Source organism: Culex quinquefasciatus, chromosome 1 (genome assembly GCF_015732765.1).
Source record: "Culex quinquefasciatus strain JHB chromosome 1, VPISU_Cqui_1.0_pri_paternal, whole genome shotgun sequence".
In the NCBI taxonomy this organism is placed as follows: Eukaryota; Metazoa; Arthropoda; class Insecta; order Diptera; family Culicidae; genus Culex; species Culex quinquefasciatus.
The window spans coordinates 118514288-118534722 of record NC_051861.1 but is presented as its reverse complement, the minus strand read 5'-3'; the positions used below and the strand labels follow the sequence as shown (position 1 = coordinate 118534722).

The following is a 20435-nucleotide window of genomic DNA, read 5'->3' as shown; positions in this document are numbered from 1 at the left end:
GACAGCTCGATTTTTGTTTGTTTTGGTTCGGTTCTTTCGGCGATCCCGCAAGCTCAGCGCAGTTTAGTGCGTTCCGAAGACCCGAATGTCCTCACCTCCAAACCACCTCCCGCCCGATTGGTCCCTCTCGGGGTCCATGTGCCGCGTCTGTCTGCGCTCCGACCCAGCAGCTTCGTGGAGTTTGTTCGAGTGCACCGTCGCCGGGAAGAGTCTCGTGCAGGCACTGTCGCTGGTCGGTGGAATCCAGGTTCAAACGGGGGACAACTTCCCCAAGTCGTGCTGTTCGAACTGTTTGGCCCGCGTGGAGGCGGCGCTCAAGCTGCGGGAGCAGTGTTTGGAGTCGGATCGGCGACTGGGAGTGATGTTTGCGGTGACGGTTAAAAATGAACCCCCCGAGGAGGAGGAGGAGGAGGAAGATCCGTTTGTGGCCTGCTCGCAAGGGTACTTTGAGCCGGCCAGGGCGGAGGAGCATTCGGTGGCGTCGGTGCTGCAGCACTTTGGACTGGACGGGTTCCTGGCGATCGTTGAGGGACAGGATTTGGAATCGGTTGAGCTTTTTAGCTGTTTGTTGGAGCAGGATCTGCAAAAGATGCTGCCGAACGAGACGGTGGGGACGATTATCCGGTTCAGGAAAGCAGTTGCGCATGTAAGAGCTGATTATTTAAACTGGACTTGAAATTTAAGCTGTAATAATTTATGATTTTTAGGCCAAACAACTGCTTGCAAAAAGCTCATCAGATGAGAGGAAAGCCAAGCACGTTGAACCAGAACCGATCCCAAGGAAGAAACGAAGAATAGAGAGGCCACTTCTGGAACAACCGATCATTGTGGCGAATCCCAATCAAGATCACGTGGTAAGTTCAATGCTAAAGCTCCGTGTGATTTTCAAATATTACGATCAACATTTTAGGATAGGCAATTTAGATATTTAGATCGGCAAATAAATGGGACAATTAACAAATTTCGACAATTAAAATATTTCGACTGCTCTTTAAAATAAAATTGAAATATTCCAGAAATTGGAAAGGTTTCATAATTTTTTTAATGTGATTTAGTTCAAAAAAGTATAATTAGAAAACAAATAAAACTAAAAAAATATATTCAATTTAAAAAAAAAATCTTGAACATTCAGAAAAATAATTAAAAAGTTTAAAAAAAAAACAAAAAAGAAAGAACTCAGTTCTAAAATTGTTAGTTTTTATTAAAGTCTTTGTTTTTAAATTCCTGCTTTTTTATTATTATTTTTTCTTGATCTTTGAAAAAAAAATTCTCAGGCTTTATGAAAAAATTAAGTAAAAATTATTTTTAAAATTATAAAGTACATGTATAACATTGTATAACATTCTATAACAAAAAAAAAACCAAAACTTTTGCAAAGTTCTAAAAATTTGGTAATTGTGTTTATCTGGTAATTTGTGTTTATCTTCCACTCTGATTTTTTCTAACTAATTTACAAGCCAATTAGAAAAATAAACAAATAGTTTGACAAAATGCTTCATACATCATTACAGTTATGCCTCTGTCACAAATTTGATATTATCAATAAATCCATGATTTAAAAAATCCGAAATTTGACATCATTTTCCAATCTGTGGAAAATTTCTGAAAAGCTTTAAAATGCTCCATAGTTTACAACGGGACCGTCCATAAACTACGTGGACACTATTTTGGAAATTTCAAACCCCCCCCCATCCGATTTACAAGTTTTTAATCTAAAATTATTTATTTTACAATAATTTATTTTTTGGAAATAACTTTGAAATAAAACAAGTTTATTTATTTTATTTTTTTATTTATTACAATCCTTAAAATTTCAAAAAATCTTCGAATTATACGAATTCTTGGGTTTTAAAGATTTTCAATGTTCTAAAATTTGAAAAAAAAAAACATTGTAAAACTGCTTTTTGTGATATAAAATTCTTTTAAATTTCAAATAATCATTTTTTTTAAATCCCTAAATTTTTAAAAATTCTAACCATTCTAAACTTTGAAATATTAGCTTACTAGAATCATAAATTGAATGAATACCTAAAAGTATTTTTTTTTTAAACTTTGATATTATTTTTCAAATCAATTCCAAAACTGTATCCCACCGGCAGTCGCATACGTGTACTTTGTACACGCTTTGTAAGGACACTTGTGTTGTATGAAACACAAAATCTTAATGTATGAAACACAAAATCCTAATTTTTAAACGTTTGAGTTATTCTAAATTCCATTTCATCCTTAACTCTGATCTTATTAATCTTAAACTACTTAAAAATAATACACATTGTAATAAAAATATCCTTAAAACCTCTGCTGAGATCCTATAAATTCTTTGTTTTTAGTAATTTTGAACATCCCAAAAACAATGAAAATTATTTTTAAAAAAGCATGCTTTTAAAATGTTTAAAATAAAAAAAAAATAAAAAATTCCTAAAATTACAAAATATAAAAAAAATAGAACAAAGATAAAAAGCTAATAATTTTGATTAAAAGATAATATTTTCAACGATATTTTTTTAGAGATGCTAAAAATCGTAACATACCAAGCTCTTAATTTTTTTTTTAAATAATGGAAAGTTAAAAAAAATATAATCAATTTTGTCAAAATCAAAATCAATTTATTCGCTCTACAGCTTTGCCTTGGCGTTCTCGATTGCGAGATTCCTACTCGAAACTAGGTGTTCGAAGGCTTGATTGTTGAGGCAATTGCAAACCTCTTTTTACACCTTAGCTTCCATCCACCCCGGGATTCGAACTGACGACCTTTGGATTGTGAGTCCAACTGCCTACCAGCGACTCCACCGAGACAGGACCCAGGGAGACGACTCCTACACCTGGACTGAGCTAACGACCTAACCTTTTTAGGTTAGTCCGGGGCCAACATTTACTTCCCTTCCGACGGAAGGCGTGATCAGACAAATCTCGTCTCGAAAAATGCCACCGGGACCGTCTGGGATCGAACCCAGGCCAACTGGGTGAGAGGCAATCACGCTTACCCCTACACCACGGTTCCGGCAATTTTGTAGGATTCTTAATATTTTTCAAAAATACAAAATATTCTTTAAAATACTAGAAAATGTGAAATGTTTAAAAAAATCATTTTTTTTTGTAATACCCAGAAAATTTAAAAATCCCGCAAATTATTAAAAACTAAACGATTTTTTTTATTTCCAAAAGCTTTCAAGTACAAAATTCTGTAATTTCAAAAAATTCTTCAAAATATCATCAATTCTAAAAGATGTACAGCGCGGATTCGCTTATCGAAATTTCTCTTCTTCGAAGTACGCGATTTCGTGCCTTTGACGACTGTCAGTCGTTCTTATCAGCCAGTTCGAATAGGATTCACTCTTCAATGCAAGTTTAATTCGATTTGGGTAATCCACTCAGAAAATTTTCAAAAATGAAGTTTCTGAATTCTTTTCAAATAAAAAACCGAAATCTTTGAAAAAAAAAAGTATAATAAATGGGGTTTAAATTCATTTTTTCTTCTTAAAACTAAAAATTGTAAAACCTCTCCAATTATTTTTTTTTTAAGGAAGGTCCTATATGAGCTATTATGTTTCATATGTTTATCGGACCTTTCAAGATCTAGCGTCTGCCTGTAACAACACCAACTCTAAAAAACGATTAAAAACGATGGAAATTTTCAAGAAAATTTTGGAATTTTTTTTACGAAATAATGAATTTTAAAAAATCCTAAAATTAAAAAAAAATAGATTACAAAATTAAAACAGAAAATATTGTTCATAAATTTTATAAATTCAATAGTTTTTTTTAACAAAGATAAAAAGCTAATAATTTTGATTAAAAGGAATATTTGCAGCGATATTTTTTTAGAGGTACTAAAAAATCGTAGCATACCAAACTTTGTAACTTCTTTAAAAAAAAAATGAAAAATTCTTTGAAATTATAAATATTTACAGTTTTTTAAGACTCTTAATATTTTTAAAATTACAAAATATTTTTAAAAATTCTAGAAAAATGTGTAATCATCTCTTAATCTGTAATTTCCAAATACCCACAAATTATTAAAAACTGAATGATTTTTTTTTTAATTTCCAAAAGCTTTCAAATACAAAATTCTGTGATTTGAAAAAACTGTGAGAATTATTCAAAAATTTATCAAATCTAAAAGTTGTGTTTGACAGCTGTCAGTCGTTCTAATTAGCGAGTTCAGATAGGATTCACTAGTTCCAATGCAGTTTCATTCGATTTGGGGAATCTGCTCAAAGGAATTTTCAAAAATGAAATGAAATGGTTTGTTTTAATTCATTTCAATTAAAAAATGAAATCTTGAAAAAAATTAAAAATGGTATTTTTTTATGTCCTCCAAATTTAAAAATTTTGTGAAATAAAATTTAAAATCATAGCAATAGTTTTCTTAATTGTTACAATACATAAATTCAAAACCTTTAAAAATATTTAATATTTTAATTTAAAAAAAAATTACCTTAAAATAATTAAAAAATTATCGCCTACAATAAACAAGTCGTGTATCTTCCCAGAATCTCCCCGCCCTGCTGCAAACGTTCGAGGGCCAATGCATCATGACGCACTACGTCCGGAATGGCAACCAGCTGGACAACCAAACCCAGGGCAAGCTGCTGAAGCTGATCGTGGAACAGCTGGCCGTGACGGTGCGCATCCAGGACATCCAACGCAGCTGGTTCGAAGCGATATTCGCTGCGATCGTCGAGGCGTTCCCGTCGGAGAGCGAACTGGTCGAAGTTTACCGCGGGAAGTTGCAGCAGATTCGGTACAAGTTGACGCGGAAGATTAAGCGGAATTCTGGGTTTGAGGTGGCGGAGCAGGGCAATGGGGTTGCGGTTAATGGCGAGGAGGAGCCGTTGATTGATGAGGACGAAGCGATCGCGTCCAAGTTGTGGCTTCAGGGTGGTCGTGAACCGTGGAAGAGTGTGCTGCTACATTGGGACAAGAGTTTCCAGCTGAGAAACAAGATCTACCAAAGCAGTGGGAGCAATAAGCTGGGGGAACTCTGGCGAGACGATGGTTGGCCAATTCTAAAGCAGCCCAATGGAATCGACCTGATTCGACGAGACTTCAACCGGATGTTCTCCCCTTCCAGCGACGTCTTCCAGGTTTGGCCCCGCATCAAGAAGGCGGTCTGCACCTTTGGCCGGCTCAACCTGAAGAACAAGAACCTGCTCGCCGTCCTTGCCAAGTTCGAGGAAGGTGGCTACACCGACGACCACCTCTTCATCCAACTCCTCGCAGGTCTCCTCCCCCCGGGAATCACCACCCGTAAATTCCGCCCCAAATTCGAAGAAACCAACGCCGCGTTCATGCGCGAAGTCGCCACCCTCGCGGAAGTCGACGAAGCACTCGCCAAGTACCGAACCGCCCTCGCCGAACACAAACTGTCCGTTCAACCGCACGTCCTGCACATCGCCGACCAGTCCCGCTACCTGGTCTATGTCGGGGAAGGTCGCTACTACGAAGCGCGAGGAGGCCTTCTGGATGCCGTGGACGGGGTGTTGAAGGTGTGTCTGGTGACGGGGCAGGCTTTTACGGCGGAAGCGAAACCGATGTGGACCTTTGTGCAGCGGTTCTGCTACGGGGTAAAGACGGACAGCGATAATTCGTACGCGTGCTTGAGGTCGCTGCAGGCGTTTTTGCGGCAGGCGCAGGAGAGGGAGTAAGGAATCTACGATCTTTTAATTATATTTTAATCTGTGGTAAGTTAGTATTTCAGCACTCCAAGTTATTCTTTTCTTCAGTTTGACTTAATTGTGTTGAACAAGTTCAAACCTGAGCGTGGCATTATACGTTCCAATGTTCCAATGAACTGAATTAGGTAATTTTACTATTAAAATAATATCACACTCCAAAATTTTCAAGTTCAAACGAATTCCCCATTTTTTAAACACGTAATCTCGGATAAATTAAACTATCCTCGAAATTTAGGACCTTTCAATATTCCAAATTTGGAAATCAATTCAGAGATATGGTTTGGGCCTATTTCTCTGTTATGATTCCAGTACGAGGAATTGTGAAGTTTTTTTTAAAGGTTCAATAAATAAATCTTTATTTTTTGCTTTTGAGTGTTTTTGAACCCCTGACTCTGAGCGAAAAAAAAAAAAATACCTGAAAAGCAAAAAAAAAAAAATTTGGTTTATTGGATCTTGAAAAAAAGCTCGGAATTGTTGCAAGCCATGCAACTTACAGCTTCCACGACGAAAAACAGTACCGTAAACTGGGGTGACTTTGATAGCCCGGGGTGACATTGATAGAAATTTGATTTGGCCACTAATTTTGATACATCCAATGTAACAGTCACATTTTTGTATATATGTTCGTTGAAAAGCTATCACTTAATGCTTACATACTCAAAATTCTCAAAAATGTTTGGATATAAATTTGACGGGCATTTAAAAAACCTATCAAAGTCACCCCGGGCTATCAATGTCACCCCTCTTTACGGTATGTATATAAGAAGCCAAAAGCCAACTAAAAATAATAAAAATATAAAAACTAAAAATAAATATAATATAATTTTAAAATTTTACAATTTCTTCAACATTAGATTTTTTATTCCCAAGGTTTTGAATTCTAATTCTTGATTTTTTTGATTGTTATTCCTTTACAAACCCAGCTCCGCCTCTAGGTGTGCTTCGATCTAAAAAAAAATGCCAAACATTCATTTTTGCAATTCCGTCGTGAAACTACTTACTTTTCCTGTCATTCTTGAACGACGAAATAGCCTACTTTTCTGTACCAAAAATAACAGAATCGAATAGCAACACTTTTCAAAATAAATGCTGAAAAAGTTCTACTTTTCAGCACTGAAATGGGTGCTGAAAAGTTGAACTTTTCAGCACTGTTCCGAAAAGTAACACTTTTCAACATTTTTTTTTATTCAAACGATTTATTGACAAAATACATGAAAATTTGACTTAAAATTTAACTCAATGGGTGTTTTTCGGAATTGCAAAAAATGTTGTATGGAACTCGTTGCAAAACTTGATTTTTTCAGCACTCTTCATATTTATCCAACTCGGTGAACCTTGTTGGATAAATGCACGACTCGTGCTGAAAATATCCTCTTTTTGCAACTTGTTGCATAAACTACTATTTTCAACCAATTTTTGACCTTTAATAAGCATTGGAAAGAAGCACTCGTAAATTTTATGAAAATTCCAAGGTTGGAAGTGTGATATGTTTTATGTGACTTGGCCAATCTTTTTTTTTAAATGTTTTGTTTTCTGAGGTTAACTTTTTCACTGCCATTTTAAATATTTATAGGTATGTATAAATAAGTATGCAGTATTTTTTTTTTTCAGATTATGCCTTTATCAAGGTTGTTAACAATAAAATTATCGAGGCTCGATAACGATAATCTATCGTTATTTCGATAATTCTATCGGCGATAATCTTATCGCCGATAACGGACGATAAATCATTTTTAATCTTTATAAAATTGACTTAATTCAACCATATCATGTCCAATTTTCAATGCTTTCACTAGGATTATATATATTTTTTTAATCTTCAAAGTTTCAAAGTAAAATATGTACTAGAAATTGTTCACAAAATACCGTATTTTTTCTAATGTACTCAAATTTTCATATTTTGCAATATGGGTACTAAAAAAAAGTAAAATTTTGTATCCTTTTTCACTTTTTTAGATTTTTATGGAAATTTAAAAAAAAATCACAAATTACCGTATTTTTTGAAAACACAATAATTTTTAATATTTGCAATATGGGTATCAAACAGGAGTGTAGCAAGAATTTTGGTTCGAGGGGGGGCTTGAAGAAGAAATTATCTTCTTCTTTGCTTCTTCTTCTCTCTCCCATATGCCTTCCAAAAATTTCGGGGGGCTACGGGCCTGATATCAAAAGACGCAAAATTTTGTATGAAGCATGCAAAATTTTGCTTCGTTTGATACCCACACTTTTTACTATTTTCGAAAAAATGCGGTATTTTGTGAAAATTTTAGTATTTAAAAAAAACTCTAATTAAGTGAAAAAAGTGTATAATGTTTCGCTTCGTTTAATAAATTTTAGTACTTTCAAAAAAAAAAAATAAAAAACATACAAAATTTCAATTAGTTTGATACCCATATTCCAAATTTGAAAATTTGTGTATTTTCTATAAAAAATACAGCATTTTGTGAAAATTTTAGTATTTAAAAAAAACTCTGATAAAGTGAAAGAGTATATAAAATTTCGCTTCATTTGATACACATATTGCAAATTGAGAAAATTTTAGTATTTTCCAAAAATAACGGTATTTTGTGAATAATTTTAGAACATATTTATACTTTGATACTTACTAGATATTCAAAAAATATATTCTTAGAGTAAGCATTGAAAATTTAATCATATCATGTTGAACTAATCGGTTTTAGAAAGGTTTTAAAAATAAGTTATCGCCGATAGAATTATCGAAATAACGATAACGATAACCATTATCGTCGGACGATAATATTATCGACGATAATTTTATCGATTAACAACCTTGGCCTCTACGCATTTTTTTACAATTAAAATGACGTGGACACTTTTTTGGGAATCTGTTACCCCCTCCCCCCCCTCGTGGACAATTGTCCATACAAAAAAAACTTTTTTGTATGGATCGTGGACAATCGCCATACCCCCCCCCCCCCCCTAAAGTGTCCACGTGGTTTATGGATGGTCCCTTATAGTAAAAAATGTGAAAAACATGCTCAAAAACCGTAAAAACATGAAAAACAGGAAGGGATAAAATGAGCCAAATGCTATCAGAAACAAACATAAACTTAATAAGATACTTGCAAATAAAATACTAAAAATTAAAGAAGAAAAACATAAAACATGAGAAGAAAAGTTTTTCGTACAACAAACGTTGACCTCCTAAAAGCGGGAAAAATAAAAAAAAAATAGAGGAAATATTTTTTTATGTTTCGTTTTATTTTCTTTTTTTTTTATTTGTTGCATTGCATTGATTTCTCTTATGACTTCTCTCTTGTTTACTCCATTCTCAAATCCGGTTTTTTGATTATAATTGTAATTATCAATCAAATTATCGATTGATTATAATTATCGACCTTTTAGGATTCTGCTTTTTGAAAATTCGACCGTAAGGAACAAAAACTGAAAGTACCTTGCGTTTCACGTTTCTTCGTGAGGTGCATTTTTGCAATATATTTTGATGAATAAATCTAATAATATGGATTTATTTGCTTATTGCAATGCAGTGCAATTTTTAAATCTTAAAAAGCAACATCTAAGTGAAACAGTAAAAAATCCCAAATGCATTAAATTTTCTGGCAAAAATGAAAACTTTAAAAATTAAGATTTTTAAGATAAAAAAGCAGTAATTTAGATATTTATAAATACAAATATAAAAAAAACTAATTTTATTATGAAAATAAAAACAATTCACCAATTAAGAATTAAAAAATAGGAATAAATAGAATAATTTATCCAAATTTTGGAAATCTTTAAATTAAAAAATAAAAGTATTCAGAACTGAGAAATTAAAAAATATATAAAAAAAAGTGAAAGACTTTAAATAATTTAAAATGGAAAATTTTAATCGAATCACGAAAAAAAGCTTTTTGCAATTCCGTCGTGAAACTACTTACTTTTCCTGTCATTCTTGAACGACGAAATAGCCTACTTTTCTGTACCAAAAATAACAGAATCGAATAAATAGCAACACTTTTCAAAATAAATGCTGAAAAGTTCGTTGGATAAATATACGACTCGTGCTGAAAAAATCATCTACTATTTTCGTTGTCTTATTTTTGAATGATGAGCTTTATCATACTAAACTCCTCTAAAGTGATTTAATTTTTTTTTGAATCCAAGATGGCGGCTAAAATGGCGATGATGAAATATTGAAGAAATACATTTTTTTAAATTTTATAGTCAATCAACCATTCAAATTTGACTTAAATGGGGTCGCAGAACTCAAATTTGACGGTTAAAGTAAAAAAAAAAAAATTACGAAAAAAATTTCGTTCGTAATTTGATTATCCGAAGTCCCATACAAACCTACGGATAATCGAAACTTCGAATAATCGAGGCTTCGGATAATCGAGTCTGGAAAAAAAATCTTAAATCTCGGGATTTGGAATCCAGTTGGTACTCGATAAGGCCGCTGCAAACTTTTTTCTAAGTTTTTTCCTCGAGGTCGAGGAAGCGGCAAATAAATTAAAAAAAACAAAAAAAAATATTCGCATTTTCAGCAATACAGTTAGTTAGTGTTAAACACTTCGGGGGAAAAATATTTGCAATAGCCAAAGATGGCGGTAAAAAATAAGAATTGTAGCATTTTATGATTTATGAATATAACAAAACTTCAGAATTTAGGAAATTTAGAATTTCTGATTTAAGAATTGAAGCATTTAAGAATCTAAAGATTTTAGCGACCTGATTCTTGAAAAATATTTACAATATCCTTACCTCATTTTGTTTTTTTCTTTTCTTTAATGACAAACATAGGTTATATGTTTTTTAGGTTTTTGTCGACAAATTTCATTACCAGGTTATTTGCCTTGCATTCTTTCTCAAAGTAATAAATTACACGCAGTTAAACACAATTCACGTTTATTCAAATAAGTTACAGATATTTCATACAAACTTTGTTTCCTCTCAATTAGTTCCTATACTTGAATACACAATGGTAGAACCTTAAACTTACTACTTCTAGCTCGCGTGCGTCCTCTCGTGATCGCGCAGCGAGTTCAAAAAGAAAAACGTCCTCTCGCACCGCCCACACCGGTGCTGCTTGTTGTTCCTCTGGTAGCGCGTCTGATGCTCGTCCAGCTCGCCATAGTCGCGAAAGTTGTCGAAGCAAATCTCACACTGGAACGGCGCCCGCTCATCGAACGCCGCCTTGTGCTGGTAGTGCACCTGGTTGGAGTGGATCTTGAGCGCGCCGATCGTCGGAAATGGGGCCGCACAGCCGCAGCAGATTTTCACGTCGTCCGGGCCGGGTTTGCGCTTCGAGTGGCGGTTCTTGTAGTGGATGGAGGCGGCCCGGTCGTCGGTGAACTGCCAGCAGCAGATCTTGCAGTACCGATCGCGGACGTGGTGCTCCTTGAGGCGTTTGACGGCTTTGAAGCACCGTTCGCACTCCCGGTAGCCGTGCTTGAGCTGCTCGGGGGAGAGTCGCGCCGGCTTGTGGAAGGACTCGACGTGGTCGCGGAATGCTTTGTCCGTTTTGAAGGTGTGGGTGCAGCCGCAGCACTCGATGACCCGGTCCTGGGCCGTGTCTTTGTAGATTTTGTGCTTGCTGTTGTAGTGTTTGTTGAGTTCCCGGTAGTCGGGGAAGAGGACGGAGCAGACCTGGCAGAAGTTGCCTCGCGTGTGGTGTACTTTCATGTTCTTGACCATTCGGTAGCACCGGAAGCACTCGAGGAAGCCCTTCCGGACGCGCTCCAGCGGAACACGGCGCGGCTCGTGGAAGCTCTGCACGTGTTCTTCAAATTCTTCCTCCGTGTCGAAGGTGCATGGACAGCCGCAGCATTCGTATTTGTTCTTGGACGCGGCAGGTTTTTCGACTGAAGCTGCTTCGGCACCACTTGGCACAAGTGGTTCCAGCAGACTTGGTTCGACGCTCTGCTGAAGGATGCTTTGCAGGTCCGGAACTTCGATCCGTATCTCCAACCCGTCTACTTTGAAATTGGAAATAACTGTACTATTAATTGAAGACCCTTCCCCGACCACCGCAGGTGGTTCCTCCGGCATCCCGTGAATCGCTGCAATCGTCAGCGGAGCCTCCTCCTCCTCCATCGCCACATCCTCCTCCTCCTCCACCGCCACTTCCTGCTTCACCGTAACGCCCCCGATCGTGTCGAAGATCTGCGCCAGCCGCCGATTCGACTGCTGGCACTGCTCGCGCAGCTGGCTGGCCGCCTCGACCCGCCGCAAACAGTCGGAACAGCACACCGTCGGGTAGTTGTCGCCCTTGGCGATCGGCACGCCCGCCACCTCGACCAGCACCTCCGCGATCGGGCGGCCCACGATGGTGCAGTCGAACAGGTCCCACTTGGCCACCGGGTGCGGACACAGACACACCCGGCACATGGCGTCCCGGTCGACCCAGTCGAGCAGGATGTCCCCGACGGAGCTCATCGGGTTTTGGTTTCACAATTTTTGCTGGTTAAACTTTGTTGATGTTGTTCGTTGTGCGGTTTGGCAACATGTCCGATTTTAGTGACAGATGAAAGTACGCAGCCACTCAAAAACAGACAGTTTTGTTGATTAGGTTGAAAGTTTTGTTGATTATTTACAATTTCACCAAAGTGTCAAGCAAACAAACCGTGACAACAAGTGAAAGCTTCAAAAGGAGTTTTAAAGGTAATCTTTAACAAATTGTCCCCATTCGCCCCAGTTGATCGTTCAAAAGTGCCGGAACTTCGCCGAACCTGTGCAATTATTAGTCAAACCAACCGTAACAGCGAATGACCGTACAGGTTAAAGCTGCCAGAAATAAATAATTAACAACAACAACAATCGTAACAACAGGATGCCCAAACCCTCCGGCAAGCGTCCCCCAACACGTGGCCGCCGCAAAGCAAACCCTCCACCCAGCGCCGCGTCCTCCGACTCGGGCTCCCTTTGCCGCGTTTGCGCCAACTGGTTCCCGGACCAGTCGGCGATGATCGCCCTCGGCAGTCGCACCGTCCTGCGGGACGTGTGCACGCCGGCGGAAGCGATCGTCGCGATTGGTGGGTGGTCCGGTGAGGAGGAGCAGCGCGAGCACGACGGGTTGCCTCAGTTTTGCTGTGAGGCGTGTTTTGGCCAGCTGGAGGTGGCGTACGGGGTGCGCAGGATGTGCCGCGAGTCGGACCGGAAGTTGAGGAAGATGCTCGCGGGGGAGGTTAAGGAGGAGGAGGTGAATCCGCTGGATGCGGTCGAGGTGGTTTGTAAGGTGGAGGAACCGGAGGAGGTCGCTATGGAGGAGATAGAGATCAAGAACGAACCGGTTGTGGAAGACAACGAGGATCAGAATGACGACGAGAATACCATGGATAACGACGGATCTGGGGAGAACGTTGAGGAAAACTCAAACGAGGAATCTGAGTCTGCAGAGCAATCGAAATCGAAACGCGCCAAGTTACTGATCAGCGAAGATCTCTACGAAGAAGTAGAGGCGATGGCGTTCCGTTGCTGCGGTTGCTGGCTACCGTTTGAAACGCAGGACGAGCTGTACGAGCACGGACAGGTCGATCACATCTCCAAGAAACTTTCCAGCGATGAGTTGGACCGAAAAAAGTGGGTCCAATGCGACATCTGCTACAAGACGCTACGGAGCGCCAAGCAGTTGCTCAGACATCGATCAAAGGACAAGTTTGAGTACCGCTGTAAAACGTGCGGTGACACGTTCATCAACCGGGTCCGGGTGAGCACTCACTACCGCACAATGCACGGGCCACACGCGAACGTAAGCGGGACAACGCGGATCTGCTGCGGCTGTTCACTGCATCTTTCGTCGCCAGAAGCCCTGTCAGCACACAGCGAAGCCGTTCACCTCCCGAATCGTCCCGCGCCGAACCCGGAACGTCCGTTCGTGTGTGACATCTGCTACCACAACTTCCCGCACGAGCGAGGCCTGTGGGACCACAAAACCCGACTCACGTCCAAAGTCAAAAAGTACCAGTGCTCCCAATGCGGCAAACAATTCTTCTACCCCGGAGGTCTAGCGGATCACGAGGTAACCCATCTCGGCGAGAAGGTCTTCCAATGCGCCCAATGTCCAGCGTCCTACATAAGTCGCGAGTCGCTGCGCAAACACATGCAGCAGCACGCGATGCCCGAGGACAAATACAAATGCGCGGAATGTGGCCGCTGCTACCGCTCTTCCAGAGCTCTCCGAGAGCACACCTTCGCCCACACCGGCGAGCGCCCGTTCGTCTGCTCGTACGACGACTGCACGGCGGCGTTCGCCCGGGAATCCGGCCTGGCCATACACACGCTGACGCACACCGGCCAGAAGGACTTTGAGTGCAACATTTGCGGGAAGCGCTTCGGCGACAGTTCCGGCCTGCGGCAGCACGTGAGCTTCTACCACAAGAAGGAGCGACCGTTTGGGTGTTTCTTCTGCGAGCGGCGCTACCCGCGCAAGGACTACCGCAAGCGCCACATGGTGAGTGCCCACGCGGCCGAACTGGCCGCCAATCCGCTGCCCGCGATCGAACTTGGCCGGAATAAATAGTGTTGATGGGAGTGAAATGGAGTTGTTCTTTTTGCCATGTCCGAACGTCTGGAAAGTCTGTCATTTTTTAGTTTTTGTTTGAGAAATGTTTTTTTAACATTTAAGTCCAGCTATTTTGCTATTGAAAACAGAAGGAGTCAGGAATCAGCTTAACAAACGGCAGAACCAATTGAATTTTGTTGTGTTAATTACTTTGAAAGTCTTACTATTCCTAGTTAAGCGTGCATTTCCCACTAAACATCAGTACGCAGCCAAATTATGACAGCAATGCCATTGAAATAATAAACAAACATAAATTGGAAATGTCAAAATAGACAAAAACAAACATTGCGGGAAGAAAGAAGCAGTTTTGCAGCAGTAAGTCAGTAACTCTTGCAAAATACCAGGTAAAATCTCGTGGGGGAAAATGGGAATGACGGATTCACTACTGTTGTAAAGAAAGGCAAAGCAAATTTGGCAAAATTCCAGATGAACCCGCTTTGTCGCGTTTGCTGCGAACCGTGCCCCCAGCCGGCCGTTCCGTTCGTCGGCCACTCGCAGCAGCTGCCCTGCCCGCTGCCGGAGGCGATCGCCGCCGTCGGAGACGTCCGCGTCGACACGGGCGATGGGTTGCCGCAGCAGTGCTGCGTTCGTTGCGTGCAGCAGGTCACGTCGGCGTACGCACTGAAGCGGCTGTGCCAGCAGTCGGACCGGAAGCTGCGGGAGATGTTTCCGGAGCAATGCTTGGTGGAGGTGAAGCAGGAAGAGGAGGGTGAGACACCATGCGAGGACGCTGAGGAAAAGTTTCCTCTGCTGCAACTGGTGAAGGAAGAGATTGAAATTGATGATCGCGGGGATGGATTCTTTGACGAAGATAGCAACTCGATGGAGTTTGAAGAAACTGCTGACGATGTGACTGGTGAAGATGCCAGCTATGAGAAGGTCCCGGTGGAGGGACTCCGCTGTTGTGGTTGCAAACATGATTTCGAATCAAATGATGAACTACTTGCACATAGAGATACGGTGCATATAAGCAAAAAACTCACGAGCGAACAACTGGAACACAGAGTGCAGTGTGATATTTGCTACAAAGTCGTCAGTCATCCCCGTATGCTTGTCGGGCATCGACAAAGAATATGCTTTGATTTTCGTTGCAAAACGTGCGGCGAAACGTACGTCAGCCGGATACGGGTAATAAACCATTTCCGCATTAACCATGCGCTGAACGTAGAAGGAGCATGCATCTGTTGTGGCTGTGAGCAGAGGTTCAACTCGAAGGAGGAGCTGGCGGCACACAGCGAAGCGGTTCATCTACCAAAACGACCTCCCCCGGATGCAAATCGCACAGTCGAATGTGACGTTTGCTACGCCAGTTACAAGCACGAACGAGGCTTACTCGTCCACAAGACGAGATTGACCAAAGCAGGACAAAAGCACCAGTGCAAGGAATGCGGGAAATACTTCCGATACTCCCATGGATATAAATTACATTTAAAAACCCACGTTAGAACCCGGTGCCATCTGTGTCCAGTGGTGGAATCTTCCAACAAGGCTCTCGTAGAGCATCTCGCAGCGCACATGACGCCCGACAAGCGCTACAAATGCCTCCTGTGCGGCGAAAGCTACCAGTCCCCCCAAGGCCTCCGTCACCACGAATTGGACCACACCGGCGAACGTCCCCACGCCTGTGCGCAATGCCCAGCCACCTTTACCAAGACAACGCAGCTGACGCGACACATGAAGGCGCACCGCAATCAGCGCGATCACCAGTGCAAGCTGTGCAGCGCAAAGTTTGTCGATCCGTCGAACCTGAACCAGCACGTGCGGTTCTACCACCGGAAGGAGAAGCCGATGTTGTGCTTTTTCTGCGATTACAGCTTTGCGAAGGGGTACGACCGGCGGCGCCACATGGAGAACAATCACGCGGCCGAACTGCAGGCCAATCCGGAGCTGGAGGTGGAGATGCGCGCCAGGAAGCGGAGAAGGGGCTGTAAGTTGGTAGTTTGATGATTTCGTGTTTGAATAAATAGTTTGTTTGGTCGATTTATGCTTTTTAGTGATACAAATGTTAAATTGTTTAAAAAAAATAATATTTTCTGGTGTAAAATTGTTTAGTTATGTCAATGCAAATTATATTTAAGGTGCTTGATCCCTACAAAATTCTCTTAACAGATCAAGGGGCAGAAACACAATTATTGGTGAAAATAAAGATTTTAATTTGCTTGGATCAGGGTTGTTACGGACGGCGCGGATAGCGCAAATTTGCTGGCTAATTTTGCTCAGTCGCGGATTTCGCGCGAATGGCAAATTCTTAAATTCTTTAATTTTTTAATTCTTTAATTCTTAAATACTTTAATTATTTAATTTTTAAAAACCTTAATGCTATCATTTTTGTCACCATCATAGATTACAGAAAATCTGATAACTTTGGAACATTTTTTGAGTCACATTTTTGGTTGAGGAAATTTTGAGAAGAAAATAATACAAATTTCGTGTTTCGATTTTTCTGAGTGACTTATTGGTGAGTATCATCGAGTACGAACTGTATTTTAGTTATCAAATCTCCAGATTTATAAATTTTATGATTATTTTCAATTTGTTTAAATTTTTGAATTAATTTTATTTCGATTTTAAAATCACATTTCTAAATGTTTTTGAGAGATCGCAGTAAGCCGCGCGCGCGAACGGTTGGGGAAAAAATTGCAGCACGATTTTTGACGGTTCGAAATGCTTCTAGAGAATTTAAAAGTTGTCGTTATTCAATTGGTTTGCAAAAAGTTTACATTTTCTTGTGATAAAATTTTGTATAGTTTTCAAAACAGGCCATAAGTGCAATTTCTTTGTTAGAATCACCGAACCATGGGTAAATATTGGTTGGGAGCGGACATACTCAGTGCAAAAGTGAAAGTGTTCACGTCAAACGATCGGCCTGTCTCCTGAGAAGAACCTGGAATCTGACGATCGGGATACCACCTCGCGGCGTCTTTTGAAGGTTTGAGCATTATGTTAAAGATTTGCTGTTTCTTGGTGAGAGCTTTCCATCATAAGTTGTTAAATTATTATATTCCCCTATATTATGATATTATTAAAAAACCTTTCTATCCCTTCCCCATTATCCTTTTCCCAAATCCCATTTTCCCCAACTTCAATTGCCCAATTCCACTTCCCTCCTAAAAATATAATTATTTGCCAATTTACACTTACACACCACACCTAACTGATTCGGAGCGTTTGGTACGGTATGTCCACGCATCCTTCCTCCCCTGTTGATTCTGTGAAATGTGATCCGTTCACCGAATCTGTCTCTGCGGTTAATGCAACGCAGTAGGCCTGGCCGCTTTAATTTTTGCTGTACATTTTTGGGGTAACTCGGATGTACTGCAATTATTAATATTGACAAGAAAGGACTTGAGGCGTAATCTAACCGCAAGTTCTTCCAGGATGCTTTCTTCGGACTGGCTGCGCTTGTGTTCGATTAGATTAGATTAGATAAAATCACATTTCTAAATGTTTTAATTATATTTTGGATCTATTTTTTTTCCAAAATTATTGTTTAGGCTTTCCCCTCTGGTTTACATCATCCCAGCAAAAATAAATTTGTCCATAAAATTTTCGGCGTTCTTAGAATCGGCCTCGTGAGCGAGGGGGATGACACTTCGCGATTTCGTTCATATCGCACCAAATCTCATCAAATTCTTCCATCGCGGCTCATCGTACCTTCATCGTGGTCATTTTTAGCTAATCGCGTCAAATCGCGCCAGATCGCGCTCATCGTGCTCATCGAGCTTAGATCGTGCTCGAATGAAAATTTAGAATTCATGCAGTCAGAGTTGCCATAAAATATTTGTTCCAGCAGTTTCCCATGAAATTGGGCGCAATGCTTCATTGTTTATTTTTGTTGATTCGAGCAGTCTGAAGATGTAAATAAATTTAATTTCTTGGGATTTTGGGTCGGATTGCGGCGCTGTTTGAGCCGATTTACATTTCTCTCTCCATGAAACTGGAGTGTTTAGGCGTTCAGCCGGAAGTACTTCGCCTGCGATGATCTGGAGCCAGCCAGTTTCGGTATGTATTGATTGTTTAAAATATAAAGACGCTCATTTGCTGGAGGAGATGGTCCGCCTGATTAAGTTTGGTTTTAGGTCTCGTTCAAGGGGGTGAAAACAATGAATGATTCTTTCAGGTTCGATGTTCCCTGCAGCTGGCCGACCTGAAGATGAATCCAGTTTTTTATGCGAAGATGGCGTTCTAATGGTGAACGCCCATAATGTCAAAATCGCGCAGTATTACCAACATTACAAAAAAAAGTGTGGCTGTCATGCCATGGCACACTTTTTTCGTAGTGTTGTTACTTCTGCGTGATTTTGACATTTCGGGCGTTCACCATTTGAACGCCACCTTCGCTTAAAAACCTGGATAGCCCGGAGTAGTACGTGCCGGGTCGCGATATACCGACGTTTCGGACATTCTGATCCGGGAGGACGCCCCGCAGCGGATTTGGCTACGAAGACGGTGACGGTGTTTCCACATTCCACATCGCGTTTAGCGTTGATTCAACAAAAATCTTGATTTTCAAATCAACAAAACGTTTAAACAAATTTGTTGATTCAAATACGCCTTATTTTTCTGCGTGTACGTGTATTCAAAAATCAAATAAAAGTACGCAGCCACTCGGAAGCAACGCGATTAAACTTTTTTCCGTGCAAATAGGACGCTTTTGACCAGAAATGTCAAAATTGTAAACAATCCAAAATCAAACTTTTTTAGTTAACACTTTTGCTTAATTTTCTTGAATTCTTAAAAAAAAAAAATACATAAATTATTAGTCAAACCAAATGGAAACGGTAAGCAGCGAATGACCGCACAGGTTAAAGCTGCCGGAAATAGGGAATCAACAAAAACAAAAAACGTCGAAGTCTTCGTAATTGTAATTTTATTTGGCAACGATATCCTGTTAGTCAGACTTTTTATCAGGACAAGGAGGTACCCAACCCATTCCAGATGAGCCGACCCGCCAAGCCCGCCTCCGAGCTGGCCGTGTGCCGCGTCTGCATGAGCCAGGGCAAGCAGCTGGTTCCGTTCGCGCGGTACGACGCCGACCGGAAGGCGTACCGGCTGGCGGAGGCCATCTCCGCCGTCGGAGCCGTCCAGGTCGAGAACGGCGACGGGCTGCCCCAGTACTGCTGCGTTCGTTGCCTGCGCGAGATCGAGTCGGCGTTCAAGATACGACGCGTGTGCCAGGAGTCGGACTGGAGGCTGCGCGAGATGTACCAGCAGCTGGAGCCGGAACCCGTGGTGGGGGTTATGAAGGAGGAGGAAGAGTTGGTCTTCAAAGAGGAATACGAGGAATCTCGGTTACAGGAGACCGTCGCAGATGTTGTGGCTATCAAGCAGGAGGTTGAGGAACTGCCGCAACTGTTGGATGGCGCCGACTTTGCTGTTAGTATTAAAGAGGAGATCGCTGAGGTGATGGAGGTGGCTGAGTCTGATGAGGCCGTTGAAAAGCAGTGTCAATCGGATGGCGATGTTACCAGAGAAGCAAAAATCTGCTGTGGCTGCTCACAATACTGTTTATCAAAGGAGGAATTGATCAAGCACAGTTTAAAGTTTCATTACCCGCAACACTCAAAATTGGACAAACAACGGCCCTTTGCGTGCGACATCTGCTACCGAAACTTACCGAACAAGAATGATCTGAACGCGCACAAAAGGCATTTTCGTGATGAGAGAAAGAAATATGAGTGCGGAAAATGCGGAAAGGGGTTCTATACCACTAAAAGTTTGAATTTGCACCGCGGAACTCACGGATCAAGTCCACTCAATTGCTACATGTGTCCATTCATTGCGACCACAACAACTCAGCTAAGAACTCACGTCCAAAAACACAGCTCGTCCAATGGCACCTTTAAATGCTTTGTGTGTGAAACCTTTTACAGCACTCCGGCGAATTTGAAGAAACACACTGCAACGCATCCGTACAAACTTCCTCAAAAGTGCCCCTACTGCCCGCGTGCGTTCAACCTTAAAAAGTGTCTTACAAACCACATCAACAAACATCGTGAACATGGAGATGCATAGTTGGGTAATCAGGGCATTGAGAGTAAATAAAATAAACTTCAAGCCATCAGAACAATGTTTCATTTCATCTTCAGCTTAGCGATATCACCACCCAAGTAACCATTCAGCACTAAATTTAGTCACTGTATAGCCCTGACAGCGCATTTCCAGCTGCGGGTAAAAGCTAAAGTGTTTTCACATCTGCATTAAAAGCGCTTTTACAGCGGATTTGCAGTTGGCTT

General features: G+C 40.8%; 3 protein-coding genes across 3 annotated transcripts; all 3 read left to right on the top strand.

Moving 5' to 3' along the window:
* LOC6038445 lies at window positions 1–5799 on the top strand. Its single transcript, XM_001848190.2, has 3 exons — window positions 1–646; window positions 708–854; window positions 4494–5799. Exons 1-3 carry the CDS (start codon window positions 86–88, stop codon window positions 5646–5648), a joined length of 1863 nt encoding a protein of 620 aa, XP_001848242.2. The 5' UTR covers window positions 1–85; the 3' UTR covers window positions 5649–5799.
* Window positions 5800–12249: 6450 nt separating this feature from the next.
* On the top strand, window positions 12250–14174 carry LOC6038443 (zinc finger protein 79). Its single transcript, XM_038249097.1, has 2 exons — window positions 12250–12299; window positions 12468–14174. The coding sequence occupies exon 2, from the start codon at window positions 12469–12471 to the stop codon at window positions 14155–14157; it is 1689 nt and encodes a 562-aa protein (XP_038105025.1). The 5' UTR covers window positions 12250–12299; window position 12468; the 3' UTR covers window positions 14158–14174.
* A 281-nt stretch (window positions 14175–14455) lies between these two features.
* Window positions 14456–16193, top strand: LOC119765367 (zinc finger protein 883-like). Its single transcript, XM_038249098.1, has 2 exons — window positions 14456–14543; window positions 14626–16193. The coding sequence occupies exon 2, from the start codon at window positions 14626–14628 to the stop codon at window positions 16141–16143; it is 1518 nt and encodes a 505-aa protein (XP_038105026.1). The 5' UTR covers window positions 14456–14543; the 3' UTR covers window positions 16144–16193.
* Window positions 16194–20435: the final 4242 nt, after the last annotated feature.

What these genes read in the sequence shown, in the direction of transcription:
- LOC119765367 (XM_038249098.1), top strand. Translation starts at nt 14,626, where the DNA reads ATGAACCCGCTTTGTCGCGTTTGCTGCGAACCGTGCCCCCAGCCGGCC.
- LOC6038445 (XM_001848190.2), top strand. Translation starts at nt 86, where the DNA reads ATGTCCTCACCTCCAAACCACCTCCCGCCCGATTGGTCCCTCTCGGGG. An exon ending in TCAGGAAAGCAGTTGCGCAT is followed by an intron (nt 647 to 707) that starts GTAAGAGCTGAT and finishes TATGATTTTTAG; the next exon opens with GCCAAACAACTGCTTGCAAA. An exon ending in ATCCCAATCAAGATCACGTG is followed by an intron (nt 855 to 4,493) that starts GTAAGTTCAATG and finishes GTATCTTCCCAG; the next exon opens with AATCTCCCCGCCCTGCTGCA.
- LOC6038443 (XM_038249097.1), top strand. Translation starts at nt 12,469, where the DNA reads ATGCCCAAACCCTCCGGCAAGCGTCCCCCAACACGTGGCCGCCGCAAA.